General features: G+C 39.3%; 1 protein-coding gene across 1 annotated transcript in view; it reads right to left on the minus strand.

Moving 5' to 3' along the window:
• LOC103276889 (vacuolar protein sorting-associated protein 41 homolog) overlaps positions 1 to 11,722 on the minus strand; it is a 74,964-nt gene extending 63,242 nt beyond the window's left edge. The window contains exons 1-2 of the mRNA XM_021707138.1: positions 11,648 to 11,722; positions 1,246 to 1,284 (exon numbers count right to left, since the gene is read on the minus strand). Of these exons, the coding sequence (XP_021562813.1) occupies positions 1,246 to 1,284; positions 11,648 to 11,668 (60 nt within the window). The 5' untranslated portion in view covers positions 11,669 to 11,722. The remainder of the gene's footprint in view (positions 1 to 1,245; positions 1,285 to 11,647) is intronic.
• Positions 11,723 to 22,058: the final 10,336 nt, after the last annotated feature.

Genomic DNA, 22,058 nt, shown 5'->3' on the forward strand with positions numbered 1-22,058 from the left:
GTCTATAGTACTCCGTTTCCTAATTATACTGGAGGCCTGGGATATGTGTGCTTTTATTTGCTCTCCTTGTTGATCTCCTAGTATCTGGAGGATGTGTCAAAAGATTTAGATTTAGGTGGCTGCCAACACCCTTCTCACCTGTAAAATGAAATTCCTGGACAGAGCTCTAACACTGTAGACTTGTGTACCAGAGTATCTAAGAACACAGGTTCTAAGTTACCCAGAGATTTCCAAAAATAAGAAAGGTGATCTAAAATGTTACTCGGTACTTTACTAGAAAATTATAATTATACTCTATCGATAAACAAACTCAGAAATGTCTTACCTAGAGCCCCATTGTAATGGGAGTCCTTAGTAGTGAAAATGTTAGAAACCCCAACTACCCAATGGCCTCATAGATAAGATGTTCTCTAAAGGAATATTCATAAGCCCACTTTTTCCCTAAAAAAGTAACAAGTTCACATTAAAACTACATGCAATATCAACCCAAATTTAATAGATTATTGTGGCTAGAGTCACATTGATGTTTACTTCCAGTAGGTTATGAGATACTTGTGTTCATTCCTCTGAGCTAAATAAACTATCAAAAGAATAAAATGTACTTCTTAAATAGTCTATCTATAAAATTGCTATCTAATTAATTAATTTGTACTATGCTTAAAGTTATTTAATATTTCTTATGCACAGTCTTACAAGGAAAATTTTTTTAAAGTCCTCCCTTATATATTACTTTATTCTCCCTAAAATACTATCTTTAACACAACTTAAGTTCCTAACGGCTTTTAAGGCAAACTCTAATTTCAATGATTCAGAAATTACACCAATAAACATGTCACATTCATTAAAAGAACAAATAAAGAATAAGTACTGTAAAATCTACAGGGCATATTTAAAAAACAGATTTTTAAAGTGTTGAGATTAGTTTTTAAAACTGTACTAATTCTCCCACTGCCAAAATGCTTTAGGTTAAAATACTGTCAAGATGAAGAGAAAACCTTCTGTTCCTTTTCATGTTTATGTTTTAAGTTTTAAGTTAAAGTTTATGTTTTAAGTTTTAAGTTAAAGGCAACTCATATGCTCTTCTCCAAGGCTCAAAGCCCTGCTGAACCCCTTCCCCATCACCCCCACGCCACACTCCCCACTGCTGCTCAGCTCCTGGGAATGTTGCATTTAGCAAAAGAGAGCAAGCTCAAGATAATAACATGGTTAACTATAAATCCCAAGGCTCCTGAATCACCACCTTACCTCAGACTCATCCGTAGATTCTGCAAGAGACCCAGTTTCCTATAAAGTACAGAAAAGGGAAATGGTCAGAAGTAATGAAAGAAAAGCATTTACAAGGGGAAACAGCCCTCAAGTCCCCACCACCAACACCCACCTGCCCTGCTTTGGAAGGGAATCTGCAACTACACTTTAGAAAACTTCAATTACATTTACTCTCACATGCCTCCTTCAACTTCTCCATACCCTGGCAGGTCTGAAATGGTTTACTCTGGGTCACACAGATCCACAATCCTGTTGACCACCTTCAAAGAGTTAGCAGATGAAAAAATTACCCCAGGAACTTGTCAGTGAAGGGCCCGGAAGACTCATTCCTTTACTAACACTGGAAATCCATCTCGCAAAGCTGCCTCACTAAGCTCAGAAGGGAAGAAGAAGCTGCCACCTCAAATTAGCCAATTTTTATACTGAAAAACTCTAGTGCTATTAATTATTATGCTCTTAATCAGGTTTAGTCAAAATGAACATCTTACTAAAAGAGCGTTTTACAAAAAAATCCCCTACACTAGAACCTATCAGACCCTGTACAAACAAGATGTATAATTTACATGCACTCTTTAAACCATTACCACCAAGACAAATTCTGCCATTTAACAGTTTCCCTTTTGCTAAACAATGAATCTTGCTGTTCTGAAGGAAACAAAGCAAAAAGGAAAAATTGACTTGATCCTGCTAATCTCTCACCTGTCCAGTGAAAGAGAGAATCTGCTGATGCCACGCATCCTCAAAGAGGTCAGCAAAATGAAGATTTACTTAACGTACTTATAGATATCAATAGCAATAAAAGGTTACAACTAATATGCTGACACTGAATGTAAGCATTTTACAACAATCCATGAGATAAACAAAGAACAAAAAAATGGGCAAGGACATTTTTAGATACAACTAATATTTTTTCAAGAAAAAAATGCACATGCTAAAGAAGGTCAGATGCATATATTACCCAATGCAAGTTGGTAGCGGGACAAATGCAAATCTAGTGTTTAAAACATAATAATTTATTTCATCAAAAATCAGTAAAAGTCTAGTAAATGGCAGGCACCCATCAGTCTTGTGAACAAAACAGTCTCAACCCACAAGGCCATCTGTAAAATGGGATAGACGTTATTTGTAATTAAGAATTTTATTACAGTTATGTCATTAACTATGAGGAATAGAATCTCCCCTACGTTTCGATGCAGGCTGCTTAAATTTAATATTAAGCTATATCTTAGAAAGTTCTTATTAATATGAAGCTACAATCATCCATAGTAGCTTTTGTGTTCTTAGCATCACATAAAACATCCAATTCTTCAACTATTTGACAGTAGTCCAGAGTTAATGACATGTATCCTGCCCATCTTTCTGAAATGTTTCTCCTCTGTGGTCACAATCCCAGTTCCTGGTTTAAGTCCTCTTACCATCCTGATCATTCTCTTGTGGACACACTTCATTGTAATATTAACAGTCACTATTCTGACTTTTTTAATGAACATCTATTACAAATTGTTCATTATGCTACATTCATCACCCATAGCAGCTTGAAATTTTCTAACAATCTCTGGGGCCAGAATAGTGAGGCTTAGAGGTAGAACGTAATGACTTCTAACATCCCTTCCCTTCCATCCTTGAGAGGCCCCGAATATTTAGTTATTAACATCAGTAAAACAAGGTTTTTGACAATTGTGCAGATAAACCACACCTAGATTCTAATTTCCCATACCTAGAATTCTAAAAAAAAAACCTTGACTATTCTTTTCAGAAAAGTTACATTAAAACTAAGGACAAATTTTTTCTTTTGTGGAATTCACTTAAAATATTCACGTGAGGTAAATGGGCAAATGCTCCATTTATGTTCTTTATTAAAACGTTTATCTTAAGTGAAACAACTCAGAAATAGAAGGTCAAATACTGCATGTGCTCACTTACAAGTGGAAGCTAAATAATGTATACACATGGACAGAGTATGGAATAACAGACACTGAAGTCTCAGAAGGGTAGGAGAATGGATAATGAAAAATTACTTAATAGGTACAATATACATTATTTGGATGAAAGACACACTAAAACCCCAGACTTCACCACCACACATTACATTACGTAACAAAACTGCACCATATCCTGTAAATGTATACAAATTATATATACACACATATACATAGTATATATTCATACATATGTATGTATATGTATGTATACAGCAATTTCAAGCCAAAAATTCAAAATTTAATTGCACTCTTCCTCCACACAAGAAAGCAAGTACTGCCAGCATTTGAGGCAAGCAGATCTAAAATCTGAGTCTTCAGGGAATACCAGGCTCTCAGGCCTTGGCTGCTAGTATCGATGGAGAACATTTACTCCAGGAAACTCTGAAACTTACCTTCAGCACCAATACAAACTCCCAGAGAGAGATGTGGCCTCAAAAATATATACTTTTGTCCACAACCCTACCAAAGCAATGCATGAGTGACATCAGGAATTAGCCTGGTCTGTTATTTCTTAGCTTCATACATTTATTAAGCTCTCTGATTAATGTTTTAGAGATGGAGAAGTAAACAGGTCATAAAATAAATGTCCCTGATGAAGGATCCAAGAAGCAAGGCTGAACCTTGAGAAAGGTTACCATCTGAGAAATAGTCTGTGGTTTCAAATATTTATTAGCTTCACAGTCTCATTCAAAGACTCTAACTTCAAATCACAAAAATATAATTTATAAAATTATGCTATTATTTAAGGGAAATAAGTAGACACAAAAAGACAAATATTGTATGATTCTACTTATATAAGACAAGTAAAATAGAGGTTACCCAAGGCAGAGGGAGGGGCTAATGGGGAGTTACTGCCGAATGGGTACACGGTTTCAGTTTGTAATGATGAAAAGTTCTAGAGATTATGGTAGTTGCCTACGTGTTACATTTTGTCTTATATTTAGGTTTCTATAAAGGAATACCTGAGGCTGGGTAATTTACAAAGAAAAGAGTTAATTTGGTTCACAGCTCTACAGGCTATACAAGAAGCATGGCACCAGCATTTACTTCTGCTTAGGGTCTCAGGCTGCTTCAACTCATGGTGGAAGGAGAAGGGGAGCTGGTTTGTGCAGAGATCACATGACAAGAGGAAGCAAGAGAGAGCAAAGGGGAAGGTGGCAAGTTCTTTTTAACAACCAGCTCTCACAGGAACTAACAGAGTGTAAACTCACTCTACCTCAAGGACAGCACCAAGCCATTCATGAGGGATCCACCTACAAGACCCAAATACCTCCTTAATATTTGGTCCCACCTCCAACATTGTGGATCAGATTTCAACATGAGGTTTAGGGGGACAAACATCCCAACAATAGCAGGGGTGATGGCTGCACAACAATATGAACCTATTCAATGCCACTGGATCATGCACTTAAAAATGATTCAAATGGCAACTTTATACTATGCATATTTTATCACACCCCCCCCCCCATTCTGACTGAAGCAAAAGTGATAGGCTAGAAGCTATCCAGTGAGACAAATGTATAGCTGGACAAATTCTGGGTAACAGATTGACAATTAAACTCACAAAAATTTCACACTGCCTCTTTTGCAAACCAATCCCTTAAATTGAACCATCTATCAAATAGCTTTACCTAATGATTCCTGTGCCTTGACTGTGACCACTCTAGTATATTCCTCAGTGGTCACCACGATTATCTTCCCAAAGCAGATCAGACCGGTGCTGTACTCCTCAAAGAACCCTCAGTAGTAACCCAGCCTAAAGAACAGATTTCAGATTCCCCAGCAAGGTGCAGCCAGAGTCCTTCTCATTCTTGGCCCTAAACAGACCTTTAGCCTCATTTCCTACTCTCTTCAAACTTATGTCCCTTCAGTCACACTGGAGGGCTCCTCACTGACATATTACACATTCATGTCTCCACACCAAAGGTGGCAAAACAGTGGCCTGGGGTCTGGGTGTGTCCTACAGCTGTTTTATTTGACCTGGGTGACCTGAGTGATGTTTTTTAAAGATTTCCTAGATGGTATCAGCTTGGAAATCTGTACTTCAGGCTGAATGTCTACATAGGATCTTCATTTCCACATAACATCAGTTGGAACTGAGTAGTCATTCTGTCCAGGAAAGAATACATTCTACTGCCCAACATCACTCCTGATTCCCTATACAAAGACTTGCCCACTCATGTGCATTGCCACCTGCCTTCCTTGAGTTGGGCTCCTTGCTCTGAGTCTTTCCTCACACCATTCCTTTAATTTAGTAGGCCCTTGGTATGCTTCATCCCTATGGTATGTTCTATATATGGACTCAGTGGAACCCTCAGGGGTGACCTCAGGGAGTGGGGATGCCAGACAGGCAGGTTGAGGCCTTCACTCTTACTTCAACATCAGAGCTGGGTTTTTATATTTTTGAGTTTGAAAATCACTATTTCTGAATCCTGTTCTTTCTCTGTGACCCAAGGTAGGTTTCACCTCCTTCAAAGAATTGCTTCCAGCGAGTGCAGTCCACAAAGTCTAGACCTGGTGTCCTGCAGCCTTTATTTCTTTCCATATGCCTCAGCTAGCATCTAATATTAACTGCCTTGTCCTACTAGTTATCACTTTAAATACATTGTGGATAAACCTGAAGTCTTTGGTTTCTGTCTCCCAGTATCCTACCCAAAGTAGCAATTTGACATATTTACTGGTAATGATGATAATGAGGTCAATCTAAAACAATATTCTGCCTCTTCTGTATATTCCCTTTCCATTTATGAGTAATACCAAGTATATTTTCTCCAGATAGACACTTAAAATATTTGCTCATGAACTGTAGCATTTACAGAAAGGGAACTGCAGGAAGGAAGCAAACAAGGATACAGCCATTCCAACAGATTGTCAACAACTTAGTGGAGCTAAGGCATTCAACCAACCCCCACCCCTAAGCCTATCATCAGGAATCCATGACAGTGGCCTGGGTGGAGGCTCAGCACAGCTGACCTGAGGTCAGGAGGGATGACAATGAAGACGGGTCAGCCATGGAAAGAGGAGCCAGGAGCTGCCTGGGTTGTGAAGTTCTCAAAAATTTAAAGGCCCACATACTGTTGGAAAAGAAAGGTAGAATTTGGTGAAGAAATGGTTGGCTGGAGCCCGAGGAAGTCCAGTTTCAAACTTTGTAGGAGGGCTGACCTGCTTCTGTGTTGTGGGAAGAAACAGAGCAGTGATTAGGCTCTGGGAAATCACCCATTTTCATCTATGCCTGGAGAAAGATGTGAAACACTCAACATAGTACTAACACCTTCCCTCCCTTCTCAAAAAACTGTGCTTCAGCTGAGCTTAATGGGAAAGAGGGTTGTACTAGATCCCAATGTCTGACATGGGCACAGGAAGGAGCAAATACTTCATGTGAAACGTATTTGATGGCCCTGTGTCACAAAGCCTCAATTTCCAAAAGGCCTAAGGAGCTGTGATCAGTTTTAGCCACTCAGGAACTAGACTGGTTGGCAGGAGTAGGGAGACACGGGTTACCCACCCCATGCAACATACTGGGCTCAGCGGCCACACTCATGTTATTCTGCAAATGAAGTAAAATCCTCATGTCAGCTCCAGTGTGGTTAAAGGGACAAGCTCAGTGATCTAGTCCCAAATCTGCCTGCATCAGAGTCATCAAGATTCAGTATGGGGAATTAGTTAATACTCATTAATACACTCCATCTTCACAGATTCTGATTCAGTAGGTTTAAAATAAAGCCTAGAATCACAAGCAGTTGTTAGCAACAACAACAAATGCTGAGAAGGACCAGGAACCAAGAAGCAAAGGCCTCGGGGCCTAAGCAGCCACGAATAGGGTGCTGTGTGAGACACAAAAGCCTCTGATCTTGTGATTACATTCACTTCAAGGTGGTAATGTGGGCGCTAGCCAGGCTAATAATCAACTAGTGACATCAGCCTCCAGCCAGACAAGATGAGTGGGAAAACTTACAAAGCAAAAAGCAAGTGCAGTTAAACTGATTTACCATCATTTAGTCACATGATGGTAAAGAGTGGGCACTCTAAAAATTTGTCTGATCCTGTGCTTTTGTAACTTGAGCTCGTTTTCCTTTAGTTTTTGTAAACACTGCTTTTAAAAGGTCTTGGCCAAAATGTATGAAAAGAAAATTGTGTATCCATAAGCCAAGTCCAGGTTTGGATGACTTCCTTATCTTTGTCCTATTCATAAGCTAACCATGTCAAACTAGCCACTTTTAACATTCTTTATCTCATTTCATACACACAAGTCTTGGGTAGTATAATTCCCAGGTTATGGGCAAAAAAACTGAGGTACTCAAATGTGTTGACTTGATTTTTATTTTAACACAATCTCATGGGAATATACATGATAAAGAATGTTCCAAAACTGATATACAACAAGAACAGAGGCCGAACACGGTGCTCACACCTGTAATCCCAGCTTTTTGGGAGGCCGAGGTGGGAGAACACTTTAGCCCAGGAGTTCAAGACCAACCTGAGCAACAGAGTAAGACCTCATCTCTACAAAAAAAATAAAAAAATTAGCCAGGCATGGTAGCATACACGTGCAGTCCCAACTACTAGGGAGGCTGAAGTGGAAAGATCACCTGAGCCCAGGAGCTTGAGGCTGGGGTGAGGTATGATTGTGCCACTGCGGTCCAGTCTGGGTGACAAAGAGACCTCACTTCAAAAAATAAAAAATAAGGATAGAATTCCCCTAGTACCTAAAATCCAGAGGGAGAATTCAAGGTAGAAACTCTCCCATTTGTCAAGGAACAGATGGTCTGATTGCTCAAATACCTTAATGGACCAGGCTCCAGGCCAGAAGAGTAGGAAAGATGAAAGAGTAGCAGGGAAGCAGGCAGGAGTAAAGAATGTGTGGAATGTGATCCACGTTACTTTTGAATTAATAACTTTCAAAAGGTTCAAGTAAAATAAAATAATTTCACACAAATCCCACTAACAATTTGGCAATTTGGAATGCTATTCTCCCCCTAATAAATTCATTAAATACTTTATTAAACATCTAGTACCTAATAAAACACTAGCCCTGTGGAAGATACAGACATGAATAAGCTCTTGTTCTTATTCTTGAAGACTCAGCAATCTGCAGGAGAGAAAAGACAAATACACAAACAACTAGACTTCAAGCAGAATGTTATTCATAAGAAAGATATGGACAAATACTGCTGGGCATCTGTGATTATGAAGGGCAACTATAAATCGTTTTGGAGCTAAGTAAAACTGCTGGTTAGAAGATTTCCAGGCAGAATACAGAGTATTAGTTCTTTCTGTGAACTATAAAATATATATGTAATTACTGTTGCCAACTACTTTTACTATATTAGACAAAAGTAAGGATTTCCCAACAACTTATAAAGAAATTTCACTCATATCTAAAAAGTGATTTTAATTTTAGACTTTTGTGAACTGTTTTATATTCTATTAACTCACTCAATGCAGATGTCACTATTTTGGTTCCTCCTAAAATTAAGGCGGGGAGGGGTAGAAACAATCACCAAAGAATAACAACACTCAGGGAAGTTAAGGCCCAGAGGTTTAGTTCTGTGTTGCCCATCTTGGAGGTCATTTGTATTTATAATGCATGATTCCAAAACAAAAAAATTAAGTCAAGATTTTCTAAAAGATTCAAGGTAGCACAACAGAACCAGTAAATTTAGTTACTCCACTTTTATACACCTTTAGCCTTAAAATAAAAACTTGTATAATAAAGGCCTACTATCTTCATCAAATTTCAATGGCTTCCTACTGTGAAATGCAATATGCTCCAAACAGAGAAAAGTCTAACTATTTTTAATCTATAAAGGACTAATAATATAGGTACCAATACTTACTAGTTTTCTTAAAATAAATAAATAATCAGAACAATTTATGAATGTTTGCTTCTTTCTGCCATGGCCTTAAGAAAGATACTGACACAACTGGGGAGGGGAATGCGCATTGGCTATTAAAGCCTCAAAGATGGTGGAATGATGGCTTGGGGGAAAAATCATTAAAATGATAAGGGCTCACTTTATTTTACAAAGTAAAAAATGACTTAGACTTATGTTATTAAGTATATTTAAAAGTATATTTCTAGTGAAAAATCATGAGCTTTGGAGACAAAGGACTAGAGATTATATATTAGCTATAAGCCTGAGCAAGTTACTCAAGTTGTCTGATTTTCAATTTGCTTATCTGTAAAATTCAATCATTTAACACATATTCCTTAAGTAGTGAGTAATATTCTAGGTGTTGGGCATATAGCAGTGAATAAATCCTTGTCGTATGGAGTTTACATTCTAATGGTGAGAGTATATGGAAATATAGGTATAGAATACACAGGGAAATAAACAAATTTTAAAACACAGTATGCCAAATGGTGATAAGTATTACTGAGAAAAATATTATAGGCTTCAAAGCACGGTCAGGAAAGGTCTCACTCAAAAGAACACTTGGACAAAGACATGAAGGAAATAAGAGAAAGCCCTGTAAATGCCAAGGTTTCTAAAAGGAAACAGCATGAGCAAAGGCCCTGAGGTAGGAACATTCTTGGTGTATTAAAGGAACACATCACTGTAGCTGATGCACAGTGACAGTGGAAGGAGAAAAGTAGCAGAAAATGGGGTCAAAAAGGTGGCAAAGGACATCTAGGACACGGTCCTATAGGACAAGCAGGCTATTGTAAGGACTTGGGCTTTTTCTCAGAGTGAGATGAGAAGCCATTGAAAGGCTTGCAACATCGTAGGTGTTTGACCTGACTTACATATCAGACTAAACACTCACCTCACAGAATTCTTTGGGGAGGACCAAAAGCAATTTGAAAGGGTTTTGTTAACTGGAATGTGATTTACTTGTACAAATGTGAAACACTCTTATTAGATTCCTAACTTTCTATGTGTCTTTCTACATCAGAAAACTTTGTCAAGCTCTTCTTCTGCACAAAACAGTGGTAAATATTTTACAGATTTAACAAGAAAAATAAAGTAGTAAATACTAAGACTACTCTCTCAATTTCTATTAAACTATATATATATTAAACTTGTTTTATTTTATTTTAAATCCAACTACAAAACAATTATATTTCAACATGAAATGATGAGGAACAATGTGAAAAACATCTTCACACTAATCAAAGAGTCAAGTAATGACTCTTGAAATGATATGTTCTTAATGAACACTTTCCTTTGAACTGCCTAGAATGGAAAAGGAAGGATTTAGTGTTAAATAAGAGATGATCCTATCTTGTTATCACAATGGCCAACCCAACCAAATTTCTGCCTAGTCAAATTTCTTAATTACTGGTATATGTAAAATGTGCACAGCGCAAATTTTCATTAGGAAATAAAAATAAATTAAATATATGGCAAATGGTAAAAATTAAATTATTGAACAGGTAAACGTCTCCCATAATACTAGACAGCTCATCATCAACTCACTGTTTAAAGGCAATCACAGCAACTGACAGCCCCATTAGTTTATGAGGAAAACCAGTATCAAACTGAAATGACAGTGGAAATGGAAACTTATTTCCTCCGAATTCTAGCCTTGGTCTGCTTCTTTTTGTCATTTTGATTTTACTTTGTCATTTCATATCATGTGTGGCTACCATTATTGCTATATGAAAATAATTCATATTCCCTCACTAATTTTACCCTAAACCCCAGCGTTACATTGCCAGTTCTTGCCTGAACATTCCCATCTGATGTCCTGCCAGCAATAAATAATCCCATTTAACTTTTCTTGAGCCCACATAACAATTCTAAGAACTTCAACTTTGTGTATTAGCTCTTTCCATTTTAAACTCCCCTAATCAGGACTGTACTATTATTTTCCCCATCTTACATGGGAAAATAGTCCAAAGTCACACATTTAGCCAGTACTTTGAGTCTAGGCAATTTTGCTCCAGATAGGTATACTTAATCCCAGCAGCATCACAATAGTGCCTCAGTTCTGTACCTAAATCCGACACAAAACAAAACTCATCATCTATTCCCTCCAGGTTCTCACTGTCTTATTTCTAATAGAAAGCAACTCAATTTCAATCACCCGGCCTCAAAACTCAAGTCATGTCTTCCGCTTCCAATAGGCAGGCAGTCCCTGGGGTAGCCTGGCCTGCTTTCCTGCCAAAATTTCACTGGGTACAGGCCACAAGAAGCCGGCCCAAGGCAGGGGCTTCCCCGAACGCGAAGGTGTACCTATTCGCGTTCTCCAGGTGCCCTTCCAGGAGCTGGCATCCTACCCTGGCTATCTGCTTCCCCGAAAGTTTCGCCGCCCCACCCCGCGTCCTGCCGTGAGCCAGACTCCCCCCCCTTCCCGCCAGCAGCTCCGTATCTCCACACGCTCCACTCCACGTCCCCGAGCACCCCACCCTAGTCTCCCTTCTCGTGTCCTGAACTAGCAGTTGCAGCCTTTACCTGCTCCTCTGCTTCCGCCATGGTGCGGCCGGAGAGTCACATGACATACCCGGAAATGAGAGTAAACTAGGCACTGGGCCCGGGGCATGCTGGGAAATGGAGTTTTAACCGCAACCAAGGCCGGACGTCCCTTGTATCCAGAGAATGTGTTGGGGCTCATTCCTGCTCCGGACTCTCCGAGCTCACTGGCGTTCTGCTTTGAAGAATCTGAACAGAATCATGTTAAAACTATTATTTATTTTATTGTATCCCTATTTATAGGGGAAAACACTGTAGCTCAGAGGTCACTCAGCTAGTAAGAGGCAGAACTAGGAATAGAATAAAGCCCTATCTGATGCCAAAGACTGTGATTAACAAATGCTGCTTACTCTAAAAAATGTCCTTGCCTTTTTTCTTTTTTAAGTATTTTCAGCGAATACAAAGCATTCTTTGCCGTAGAGAGCCAGAGAACAATTTGTGTGCCTACAAATGACATAATGTCATTCTTTCTGCTTGCTGCTGTAAGTTAACATCTTGTCGGATGAACATTAAAAAAACTTTAAAAATTTTTTTTTTATTTTAGGGTTGCGGGGTAGAAGTGAGGATTTCCTACATAAGTAAGTTTCACGCAGGTGAATTTGGGGCTTTTAGCAGGCCCTCTCTCCCCAAATAGTGGACCTGGTACCCAGCATGTTGCCTCGTGCTCCCCATCCTTCCTCCTTCCCAAGCTCCCCTAGCAGTGTCCAGCTACTGCCAATTCCACCAGTGAGTGAGAACATGTGGTATTCAGTTCTTTGTTTCTGAGATAGTTCACTTAGTACGATGGTCTCAGCGGCATCCATGATGAAATGTAAAAAACAAAACAAACTCTTGTTTAATTAAATTATTGGTTAAACATTTGTTGAGTGTATTCTATAGGAATATGTTCTAGATATAATATAGACTTGTCCTTGGTAAAGTCTGCAAAACCACAGTATTAATTCTATCCTTTAGAATGACTAATCCCCTTTCCATGTTTCTGAGCATTAAGAGCACCTCTCCTGATCCCCAGGAATCTGCAGTATCTTGTCTAACACAGGCATTTTTTTCCTTTGCATTTACTGCAGTAGCTGGTGACCACCAAAGACCATCCTAAATGGCAGTATGTGGTGGATGCCTCAGTACCCTTTTTGACTCTCTGTGCTTCAGACTCCTAGGAAATCATGGACTCAGCCCTCTGTGTCTTTAGCTTGCTCAACATGCGATTCCTCAATGGCCAAGAAACCATCATCTCTGAGACACTTATCTTCTCCCTAGGGCCTAAATAGCCTTAACTCCATCCTCTTCCTCTAAGTGTTCCTCTTCTAGTCTGCTAATCACTCATCTGCAGGGAAATGAAGATAGACCAACCCCAAGGCATTTAGATAGCCATAGGCAAGCACCCAATACCTTATGTATCAACCTGTCAAATCCAAGAGTTTCTAAAATCTCTTGCAAAACAGCCCCGAACCAAACATTGATCATGATGGATTCCAAAACCAAGAACGACCTTTATACAGACCAAAGAGGCTGTGGAAGCCTTCAGTCCAGTCTCCATAGGAAAGACAAATAAGACAAGATCATCTGCTCTTCTGACTTTCCTTGCAAACTCATAATTTCCCCTTTTTTCCATTATGCTCTAGACCCACCCATAAACCTTTAGGATTACAACGTCTTTGAATTGAACATTTCTTCTGCTTTGGTAAAATATGGACATGATCAGAATGAGAAGGGAAAACAAAGGATTATTACCACTGTGTTATTACCCCTAAGGATGTTTTTGTTTTATTGTTCAATTTATTTTGGTGATACAAAGTCAAGCAGTTTTATTTCGGTGATACAAAGTCAATCATTCCAGAGAAAGAGTGATTAAATACTGAGAAAATTGCCACTGAAATCCAGGAAGATCTTGTTCTTGTTCTCCCCAAATTCTGCTTTTCTTTCCTGACAATGTGTGGGCCCTTAAGATTCTGAGAACTTTATAACCCAGGCAAGTCCTGGCTTTTCTCTCTCCTTCAAGTTTGGCAGTCTTTCTCTTAACTCCTCCTGGCCTCTGAAGCCAGGTGTGCTTTATCTTCTCCCAGACCACCATAATTAAGAGGCCTGTGTTGACGATAGAGTTAGAAGTAGGTGGTTGAAATCTTTATTGAAGCGATCTGAAAGTCACCATCAGCCCCTTGCCAGGGCTTCTGCTCCTCTATTTTTTTTGCTAAATTTTCTATCTCTTCTCTTCCTAGCAGCTGGAGCTCCCTAGGTTTATGTGCTGGATTAGTCTTCCTAAATTTCCTGAGACACGCCCCTTTCACCTGCCACACAGGTTCTGCTCTGGGAAACCTCCTGGTGGAGAACACACTGTAGCAGCCCGAGCAAGGAAAGCAGGAGACTGATCATTCACTCTGGGCTTTCTTGACCTTTCTACTTTTCTAGGATGAAAAACGTACAGCCACTTCCTCTTTCTCAAAAAGGGTGTTATGAGCTTGATTGAAGATATAGCCAAAATTTACTATAGATTTTCCTCTACGTAGTCAACCTCAGAGACTCTGGATTTCCCAAGCTTGTTCCCCATTCAGTGTACTCTCTTAATTATAATAAAATATGATGAGCATTGGATCTATGACTATTTCCTTTTGGACAGATTAGAAAGGTGGAGAGACATACGTATGGAAAGATGAATTAGAGGAAGATACCTACTACAGGCCAGCAGGTTTCACTGGGGCAGTGGGCAGGATGAAATTCACATTGACTTCTGAACCCCAAATTTTCTCATGTGAAATGAGAGTTTGGGGCTTCCTTATCTAGGAGGTCTTCTGACTACTCAAAGTGTAGTCTATAAACCATCTGGGAGTTTGTTAGAAATGAAGAATTTGAGGTCATTTGAGAGACTTGCTGAACCAGAATCTGGAGTTTAATAATATCTCCAGATGATATGCACATGCATTAAAGTTTAAGGAGTGGTCAACCTAACCATCAATGATTCTATGTCCGAACACCTAGTTCTTTCTTGAATAATTCTTGCATATTTCACCCTCTCCTAACTTCAAGCTATGGAAGTAAAGGTAAGATTCAACTTCTCAATCTCAGCTGGTAGGACCTAAAATTATTAATAGACTTCAAAAACCAGACCTAAATTGTTATATCTGTAGAGTGGGTCACCAGTTTTAAGACTCAGTCTGAAAGTTTATTGTGTAGGTCTGAAACTGTTTATTAACTCAATTAATTATAGCCATCTTATTCATAATAATAACTATATTTCATTACTTAAGTGACATAAATAATACCTGTATTTTTAATCATAAAATAGTATTATTTCTAGCAGGGCATGGTGGGTACCTATAATCTCAACACTTTGGTAGGTTGAAGCAAGAGGGTCTCTTGAGCCCAGAAGTTTGAGACCAGCCTAGACAACTTAGCAAGACCTCATCTCTACAAAAAAATTTTTAAAAATAGCTGGGCATGGTGGCATGAACCTGTAATCCCAGCTACTTGGGAGGCTAAGGCTGAAGGATCACCTGAGCCCCAGAGGTTGAGGTGAATGGTGATTGTGTCACTGCACTCCAGTCTGGGCAATAGAATGAGACGCTGACTCAAAAATAAAATAAATAAATAAATAAATAAATATTATTTCTAAATTCAGGAAACTTGAAAAATCAGCAAAGTGGAAGTTTAAAAAAAGTCACTCCTATATTCTTACTAATTAGAAAAGGCTTATAAATTCTGTTCTCAGTCTTTAGTTTCCATTCCTTCTTAAATTGCCACCTTTTTCAGTCTAAAAGTTTCCTAACAGCTAATGACAAGGAAAATTATACCACATTACACAACAGACTGAAAGCAATAATCTTGGCCTTTATTTAATTAACTTTCTCTCCCAAATAACTAAAATAATATTGATGTTATCTTTAGTAATTTTGGTAAGCCTCAGCTCATTTTGCAGTTTAGTTTCTCAAAAACTGTGCCTACTGAGACCTGTTACCTTCAAATATTCTAAATGCCCTTTTAAGATATAGTTTATCAGAAAGTTCCCTGAACAACCACATTAGATTTTTTTAGAATTTTATTTGATTTTAAAGATGTGGGGTACAATTCAGCATTAGGTGTACAAGTGGTTATCATACAGGTAAAGTTTGGGCCTACCTTTGGTTCCCACTTGGCCTGGTTTGAGATCAGTTACCCTTATTAATGTTATGTGCCCCCTGCTTCTTTCCTTGGCAGTTTCTAGCTACAGTCAATCCCTTACTTGTAGCATTATGGTATATTTTCAGGGGTAAGAACATTTGGTACTCAGTTCATTGTTTCTATGATAAATCACTGAGTATTATAGACTCTAAATCCAACCAAGTTGCTGCAAAGTGTGTTTTGTTCTTCTTTATGACTGTGTAGTATTCCATCATGTATATGTATCATATTTTTTTTATCCAGTCCAGTTCCAATGGACATCACGGTTGGTTCCATTATTTTGCTATTTAAATAGTGCTGCAATAAACATATGTGTGCAGGCATTTTTTTGTACAGTGATTTAAGTTCCTCCAGGTACATTCCCAGATGGAGGATTGCTCGGCTGTATGGAAGGTAAATTTCTAGTTATTTTAGGATTTGCCACACTGTTTTCCATAGAGGTAGAACTAGTTTACATTCCCACCAACAGTGTAGAAGCATTCCCTTTTCTCCACATTATTGCCAGCATCTGTTGTTTATTGTTTTATTAATGATGACCATTTACTGGTGTTAAGTGGTATCTCAATGTGGTTTTGATTTGCATTTCTCTGATGATTAGTGAGACTGAGCATTTTTTCATGTTGTCTGTTGGCTGCTCCTATGTCTTCTTTTGAGAAGTGTCTATTCGTGTCTTTTCCCACTTTTTGATGGTGCTGTTTGTTTTTTTCCTTTCAGCACATTTGAGTTCTTTGTAGATCCTGAATGTTAGGCCTTTGTCAGATATGCAGTTGAAAAATATTTTTTCCCATTCTGTGGACTGTATCTCCGCTCTCTTGCTGGTTTCTTTTGCTTTGCAGAAGTTTTTCAGTTTGATGAGGTACCAGTTGTCTATCTTATCTCTTACGGCATGGACTTTTGGGGTTGTGATCAGGAATTGGTTGCCTATTCTGATTTCTATAAGGGTATCTCCAGCATTTTCTAAGATTCTTAAAATTTGAGTTTTCACATTTAGGTCTTTGATCCGTTTGGATTTAATTTTTGTCTGTGGTGATAGATAGGGGGTCCTGTTTCATTCTTCTGCACGTGGTCAACCAGTTTTCCTAGCATCATTTACTGAATAGGTTCTCCTCTCCCCAGTGGTTGATGGTGGAGGCTTTGTTAAAGATGAGTTGCTTGGGAAATTGAGGTTTTGCTTTAGGAATCTTTATCCTATTCCATTGGTCTATATACCTGTTCTTGTACCAATACCAGGTTGTTTTGATTATTGTAACCTTATAATAAAGTTTAAAGTCTAGAAGTATGATACCTTCCACTTTGTTTCATTTACTAAAGATTGTTTTGGCTATTTGTGGTCATTTATGTTTCCAAATGAACTTCTGTATTGTTGTTTCCAGGTCTAAGAAGAATGATCTTGGTAATTTAATGGGTATAACATTGAATCTATAGATTGCCTTTGGTAGGATGGACACCATGAGCATGGAATATATTTTCATTTGTTTGTGTCATCTTAGACTTCTTTGAGCAGTGTTTTGTAGTTTTCATTGTAAAGATCTTTCATGTCTCTGGTTAGGAAGATACCAGGAGGTATTTCCCTTTTTTTTTTTTTTTCTTTTTTGCTATTGGAGTGTGATTGTGCTTTTTATTTGTTTCTCTACCTATTTGTTGTTGATGTATAAGAATGTGACTGTCTTTTGCATGTTGATTTTGTACACTGAGACTTTGTCAAAGTCCTTTTTCTGTGCACGAAGGTTTTTGACAGATTCTCTTGGATTTTTGATATATAGAATCATATCATCAGCAAAGAGGGATAACTTGACTTCCTCTTTTCCTATTTGGATACCCTGATTTCCTTCTCTTGCCCGATTGTTCTAGCTAGGACTTCAAATACTATGTTGAACAGGAGGGTAAAAGTGGGCAAACTTGTCTTGTTCCAGTTTTCAGGGGAAATTATTTGTTCATTTAGCAATATGTTGGCTGTGGGTTTGTTATAGATGACTGTTACTATTTTGAGATATGTTCCCTCTATGCCTAGGTGTTCAAGGGTTTTTATCAAAAAGGGATGCTGGATTTTATCAAAAGCTTTTTCTGTGTCTAATGATACAATCATGTGATTCCTATTTCTACATCAGTTTATGTATTTAATTGCATTTATGTTCTTGTGAATATTGAACCAGCTCCGCATCCCGGTACTAAAGCCTACTTGCTTGTGGTGGATGATTTTTGAGATGTGGTGTTGGATCCAATCTGCTAAATTCTTGTTGACAATTTTTGAATCTATATTCATCATGGATATTGGCCTGTAGTTCTCTTTCTTTGTTGACTCTTTACCTAGTTTGGGTATCAGTGTGATGTTAACTTCATACAATGATTTGGTGAGACTTTTGTCTTTCTCGATTGCCTGGAATACTTTCAGTGGGATTGGTATCCTCCTTGTATGTTTTATAGAATTCTGCTAGAAAGCCATCTGGTTTAGGGCTTCTTTTTTGCAGGTTGTTTTCTTATGACAGAGTCAATTCCCTGACTTATTATTGGCCTATTTAGGATCTCAGTTTCTTCTTGTTTCAACCTTGGGAGTTTGTGTGATGTTAGAAAGTCCTCCGTTTTGTTTAGGTTATTGATTTTGTTTTCATACAGTAGTGCATAGTAATTTCAGATAATGTCTTATATTTCTTCGGGGTCAGTTATGACTTGATCTTTTGTGTTTCTGATTGTGTTTATTTGGGTTTTTTCTCTCTCTCTCTTTTTTTTTTTTTGGTCATTCTGGCTAGGAGTCCATCAATCTTCTTTATCCTTTCAAAGAACCAGCTTTCTTATATCACTGATTTTTTTTCTATGGTATTTTTGTCTTCTATGTCCTTTTATGTTCCTATATGGGTGTGTTTTCATTTTTGTGGGTATGCTGTGTGTTCTGCTGTTCTGTGTTTGTCTGTGATCTTGTGAAGTATATGATCCTTCTTTTGTTTCTTTTTTACTCTGTGTACAGCACCTTTTAAAGCATCTCCTATAGACCTGGTCTCAAATCAGTATATTCTCTTAGGGATTAGATGTCTGGGAAGGATATTAATTCTCTGTCACTAATGAAGCTTAGTTTGGGTAGAAAACTTTTGGTTAAAATTTTTGTATCTTTGAGAACATTACAGAGTGGGGTCCAAATCCATCTGGCCTGTGGTGTTTCTGTAGATAAGTCTGGAGCAATTCTGACTGTTCTCCCCCAGTAGACAGTCTGACCTTTTTCACTTGCTGCCTTTGGGGATTTTTCTTTTATACCTCCTTTGTGTAGGTGAATTACGATGTGTCTAGGGATGGGTCTTCTCATAAGATGTCTTGCAGGAGTTCTCTGGAGCTCTTGTGCTTGTATTGTTATCTCTCTGGTCAGATGAGGGAAGTTTTCTTGAATGAACTCTTGGAATGTTTGTTCCAAGGTGTTTTCCATTTCTTTTTCTATTTTGGGTATTCCAATTAGATGTAGGTTTGGTTTCTTGATAAAAATCACATATCTCTTGGACAGTTTCCTCTTTCTTCTTAAGTTTTTTTTCTACATTTTTAATAGATTGGGTTAATTCCATATTTTTGTCTTCCAGTCCTGAGATTCTTCTTCTGCTTGGCCAATTCTGTTCCCCATGCTTGACAGCTTGTTATTTATTTCTTGGATGGAGTTCTTTATTTCTGTTATTTCTTTCTTTTTTTTTTTTTTTTGAGTTGGAGTCTCACTCTGTCGCCCAGACTGAAGTGCAGTGGCCGCTCCCGGTCACCACAGCCTTGACCTGCTAGGCTCCGGCGATCCTTCCACCTCAGCCTTCCAAGTAGGAGGAACTACAGGCGTGCGCTACCATGCCCGGCTAATTTTTGATTTATTGTAGAGGTGAGGTCTCGCAAAGTTGCCCAGGTGGGTCTCGAACCCGCGGGCTCAGGCAATCCACTCACCTCAGCCTCCCAAAGGCTCAGGATTACAGGCTGAACCACCGAGCCTGGCTTTATTTCTGTTATTTCTAAGTATGCTTTTTTGAGCCTGTCTAGCTCTGTTGCATTTCATTTAGTTTCAGCCCTTGCATTTCCTGATTTTTATTCATTCTATTCAATGATTCTCGGATCTCCATAAGTACCTTCTGGATACTGTCATTCTGGGAGATAGCTATTGTTTGTGCCCCAGTAGCCCTGACTCTTTGCTGGACTCTGATGATTACTGGCGGTTTTTCATTTTTGTTCTTCATCTGTAGCAGTTCTTTTATTTCTCTCTTTAATTCTGTTACTCAGGGGAAAATGGAGAAGCAGTTGCTTCTGAAATTTGCTCTAGCTTTTGTTCTTCCTTGAGCTGGGGCTCCAGGTTTGTTCAGTTTGTTGTAGGGCTAGGGGGGTCTGTCTCTTTACAATTTTGAGCATTTACTGTCTCTTTACAATTTTGAGCACTTACTAGGTGGCGGGGGGCTGATGCAAGGATTCTGAACCTATTGGCAGGTCATAATGTTTGCTATCTGGTGAATGGGCCAGCAAGGTCTCACTCTTCATCTCTGTACAATAAGACCTTACAATGGATATGCATGAGTAGCCCCTGGTCCAAGACAGGGTATAAGAGGGAAAAGAGAGAAAAAGAAAGAGAAACAGAGGAAAAGAGGAAAGAAAAATGAAAAAAGAAAAAAAATATTTTAAAAAGAAAATGAACAAAGAAAGAAAAATAGAAGGAAAGGAAAGAGAAAACCAACCAACAAAGCAACTAAATTAGATATTCAAAAACAAACCAACCCCTTCTAAAAAAAAAACCCAAAAACAAACAAAACAAATGCTGATAAAGAAGTTTCAGCTTTAGTATGTCTCTCTGGGGTGGGGGGGGGGGGAGCTCCATCTCAAGACAGATTCTGTGACAACAAGTTCCCTATTTGCTATTGGAACTTAAGATGTTAGAATCTTCACCCCCCTGCTGCCTGCAATTGATAGCTGTCCCATGCCCGGGGGGGTTGGGGGGGGACCCTGTGATAACTTGACACAGTATCTCTTGGGATCTCACCCACTTCATTCCTCTCCCAGCTTTGTCACAGCTCCCAGGGCATCCAGTTCATAGCAGTGGAATGGGGCCTCCTATCTCTGCTCTGCCCTCCCTATCTCTTTCACTGGTTGCTAGGGGTTGGGGAGGGGGGGAGTCAGTTAGGCACTCATCAGCCTTCTTCTTGGACAGTTCTGCTGTCTGTGACTATCACCCAGCAGCTGACTCAGGTTGGAGCGTGGATCCTCTGGGGTTCCATGTTGGCTGTTACCTAACAGGGGTTCTGCACTGGGGGCAATGTTCTCTGAGGTTGCAAAGAGCAGCCCTAATGCAACACAGAGATAATGCCTGGTCTTAAGATGCAGTTCTGCTGTTCTGCAGGGGCTGCCCTGGAGCACTTCTCTGCTCAGGCATCAGAGAGTCTGGTCAATGTCTCTGCTGGCTGCTGTTCCTGTCACCAATGGGGTCAATAGCTCCGTCTCCAGCAGTTACCACAGTCTCTGGATCTCGGGACCTGGTGACAAGGCTCTGGAGCCCAGTCTAGGCTCAGGGTGGCTTCTCCTCACTGTTTCCTCAGTACTCTGCTGCACTCCCTCCTCCTCCCTTGCTGCACTCCCTCCATGGCCCTCACTATCAGCATTCAGCCCAAACAGTGGTGTTGGTCTTGGCAATCACTCTAGCCATTCTTCCTGGGAAAAGCTCTGCTAATTTTAGAAAATGGTGCTCAGTTTCTGCACTTCAGGAAGCACAAGGGTCCAAGCAGAGCAGCCATGGCACCAGCAGCTTCGCCAGGAGGACCCTGGGCACTTGCTCTCCAGTACCCACTCAGTCAACCTCTGACACTCCCACTTAAACACAGAAACACTTGCAGAATTGTCCATACAACAATCACTTACACAGGAATCCATGTGGTCCAACTGATTACACCACCATCTTCCCATAAATCTCCTCAGTTTTGTTTTTTTTGTTTTTTTTTTAGTCAGAGTCACTCTATCACCCAGGCTGGTGTGCAGTGGCATGCTCACAGCCACTGCAGCCTCAACCTGCTGGGTTCAGGTGATCCTTCCACCTCAGCCTTCCAAGTAGCTGGAACCAGAGGCGTACACCACCATGCCCAGCTAATTTTTTTGATTTATTGTAGATATGAGGTCTTGCCAAGTTGCCCAGGCTGCTCTTGAACCCCTGGACTCAGGCAATTCTCTTGCCTCTGCCTCCAAAAGTGCTGGGATTGCAAACATGAACCACAGATTTTTTAAAATAGAATAGAATATTTTTCTTTTTCTT

The sequence above is a fragment of the Carlito syrichta genome, unplaced genomic scaffold, assembly GCF_000164805.1.
Source record: "Carlito syrichta isolate Samal-C Ts95f unplaced genomic scaffold, Tarsius_syrichta-2.0.1 Scaffold316399, whole genome shotgun sequence".
Lineage (NCBI taxonomy): Eukaryota > Metazoa > Chordata > Mammalia > Primates > Tarsiidae > Carlito > Carlito syrichta.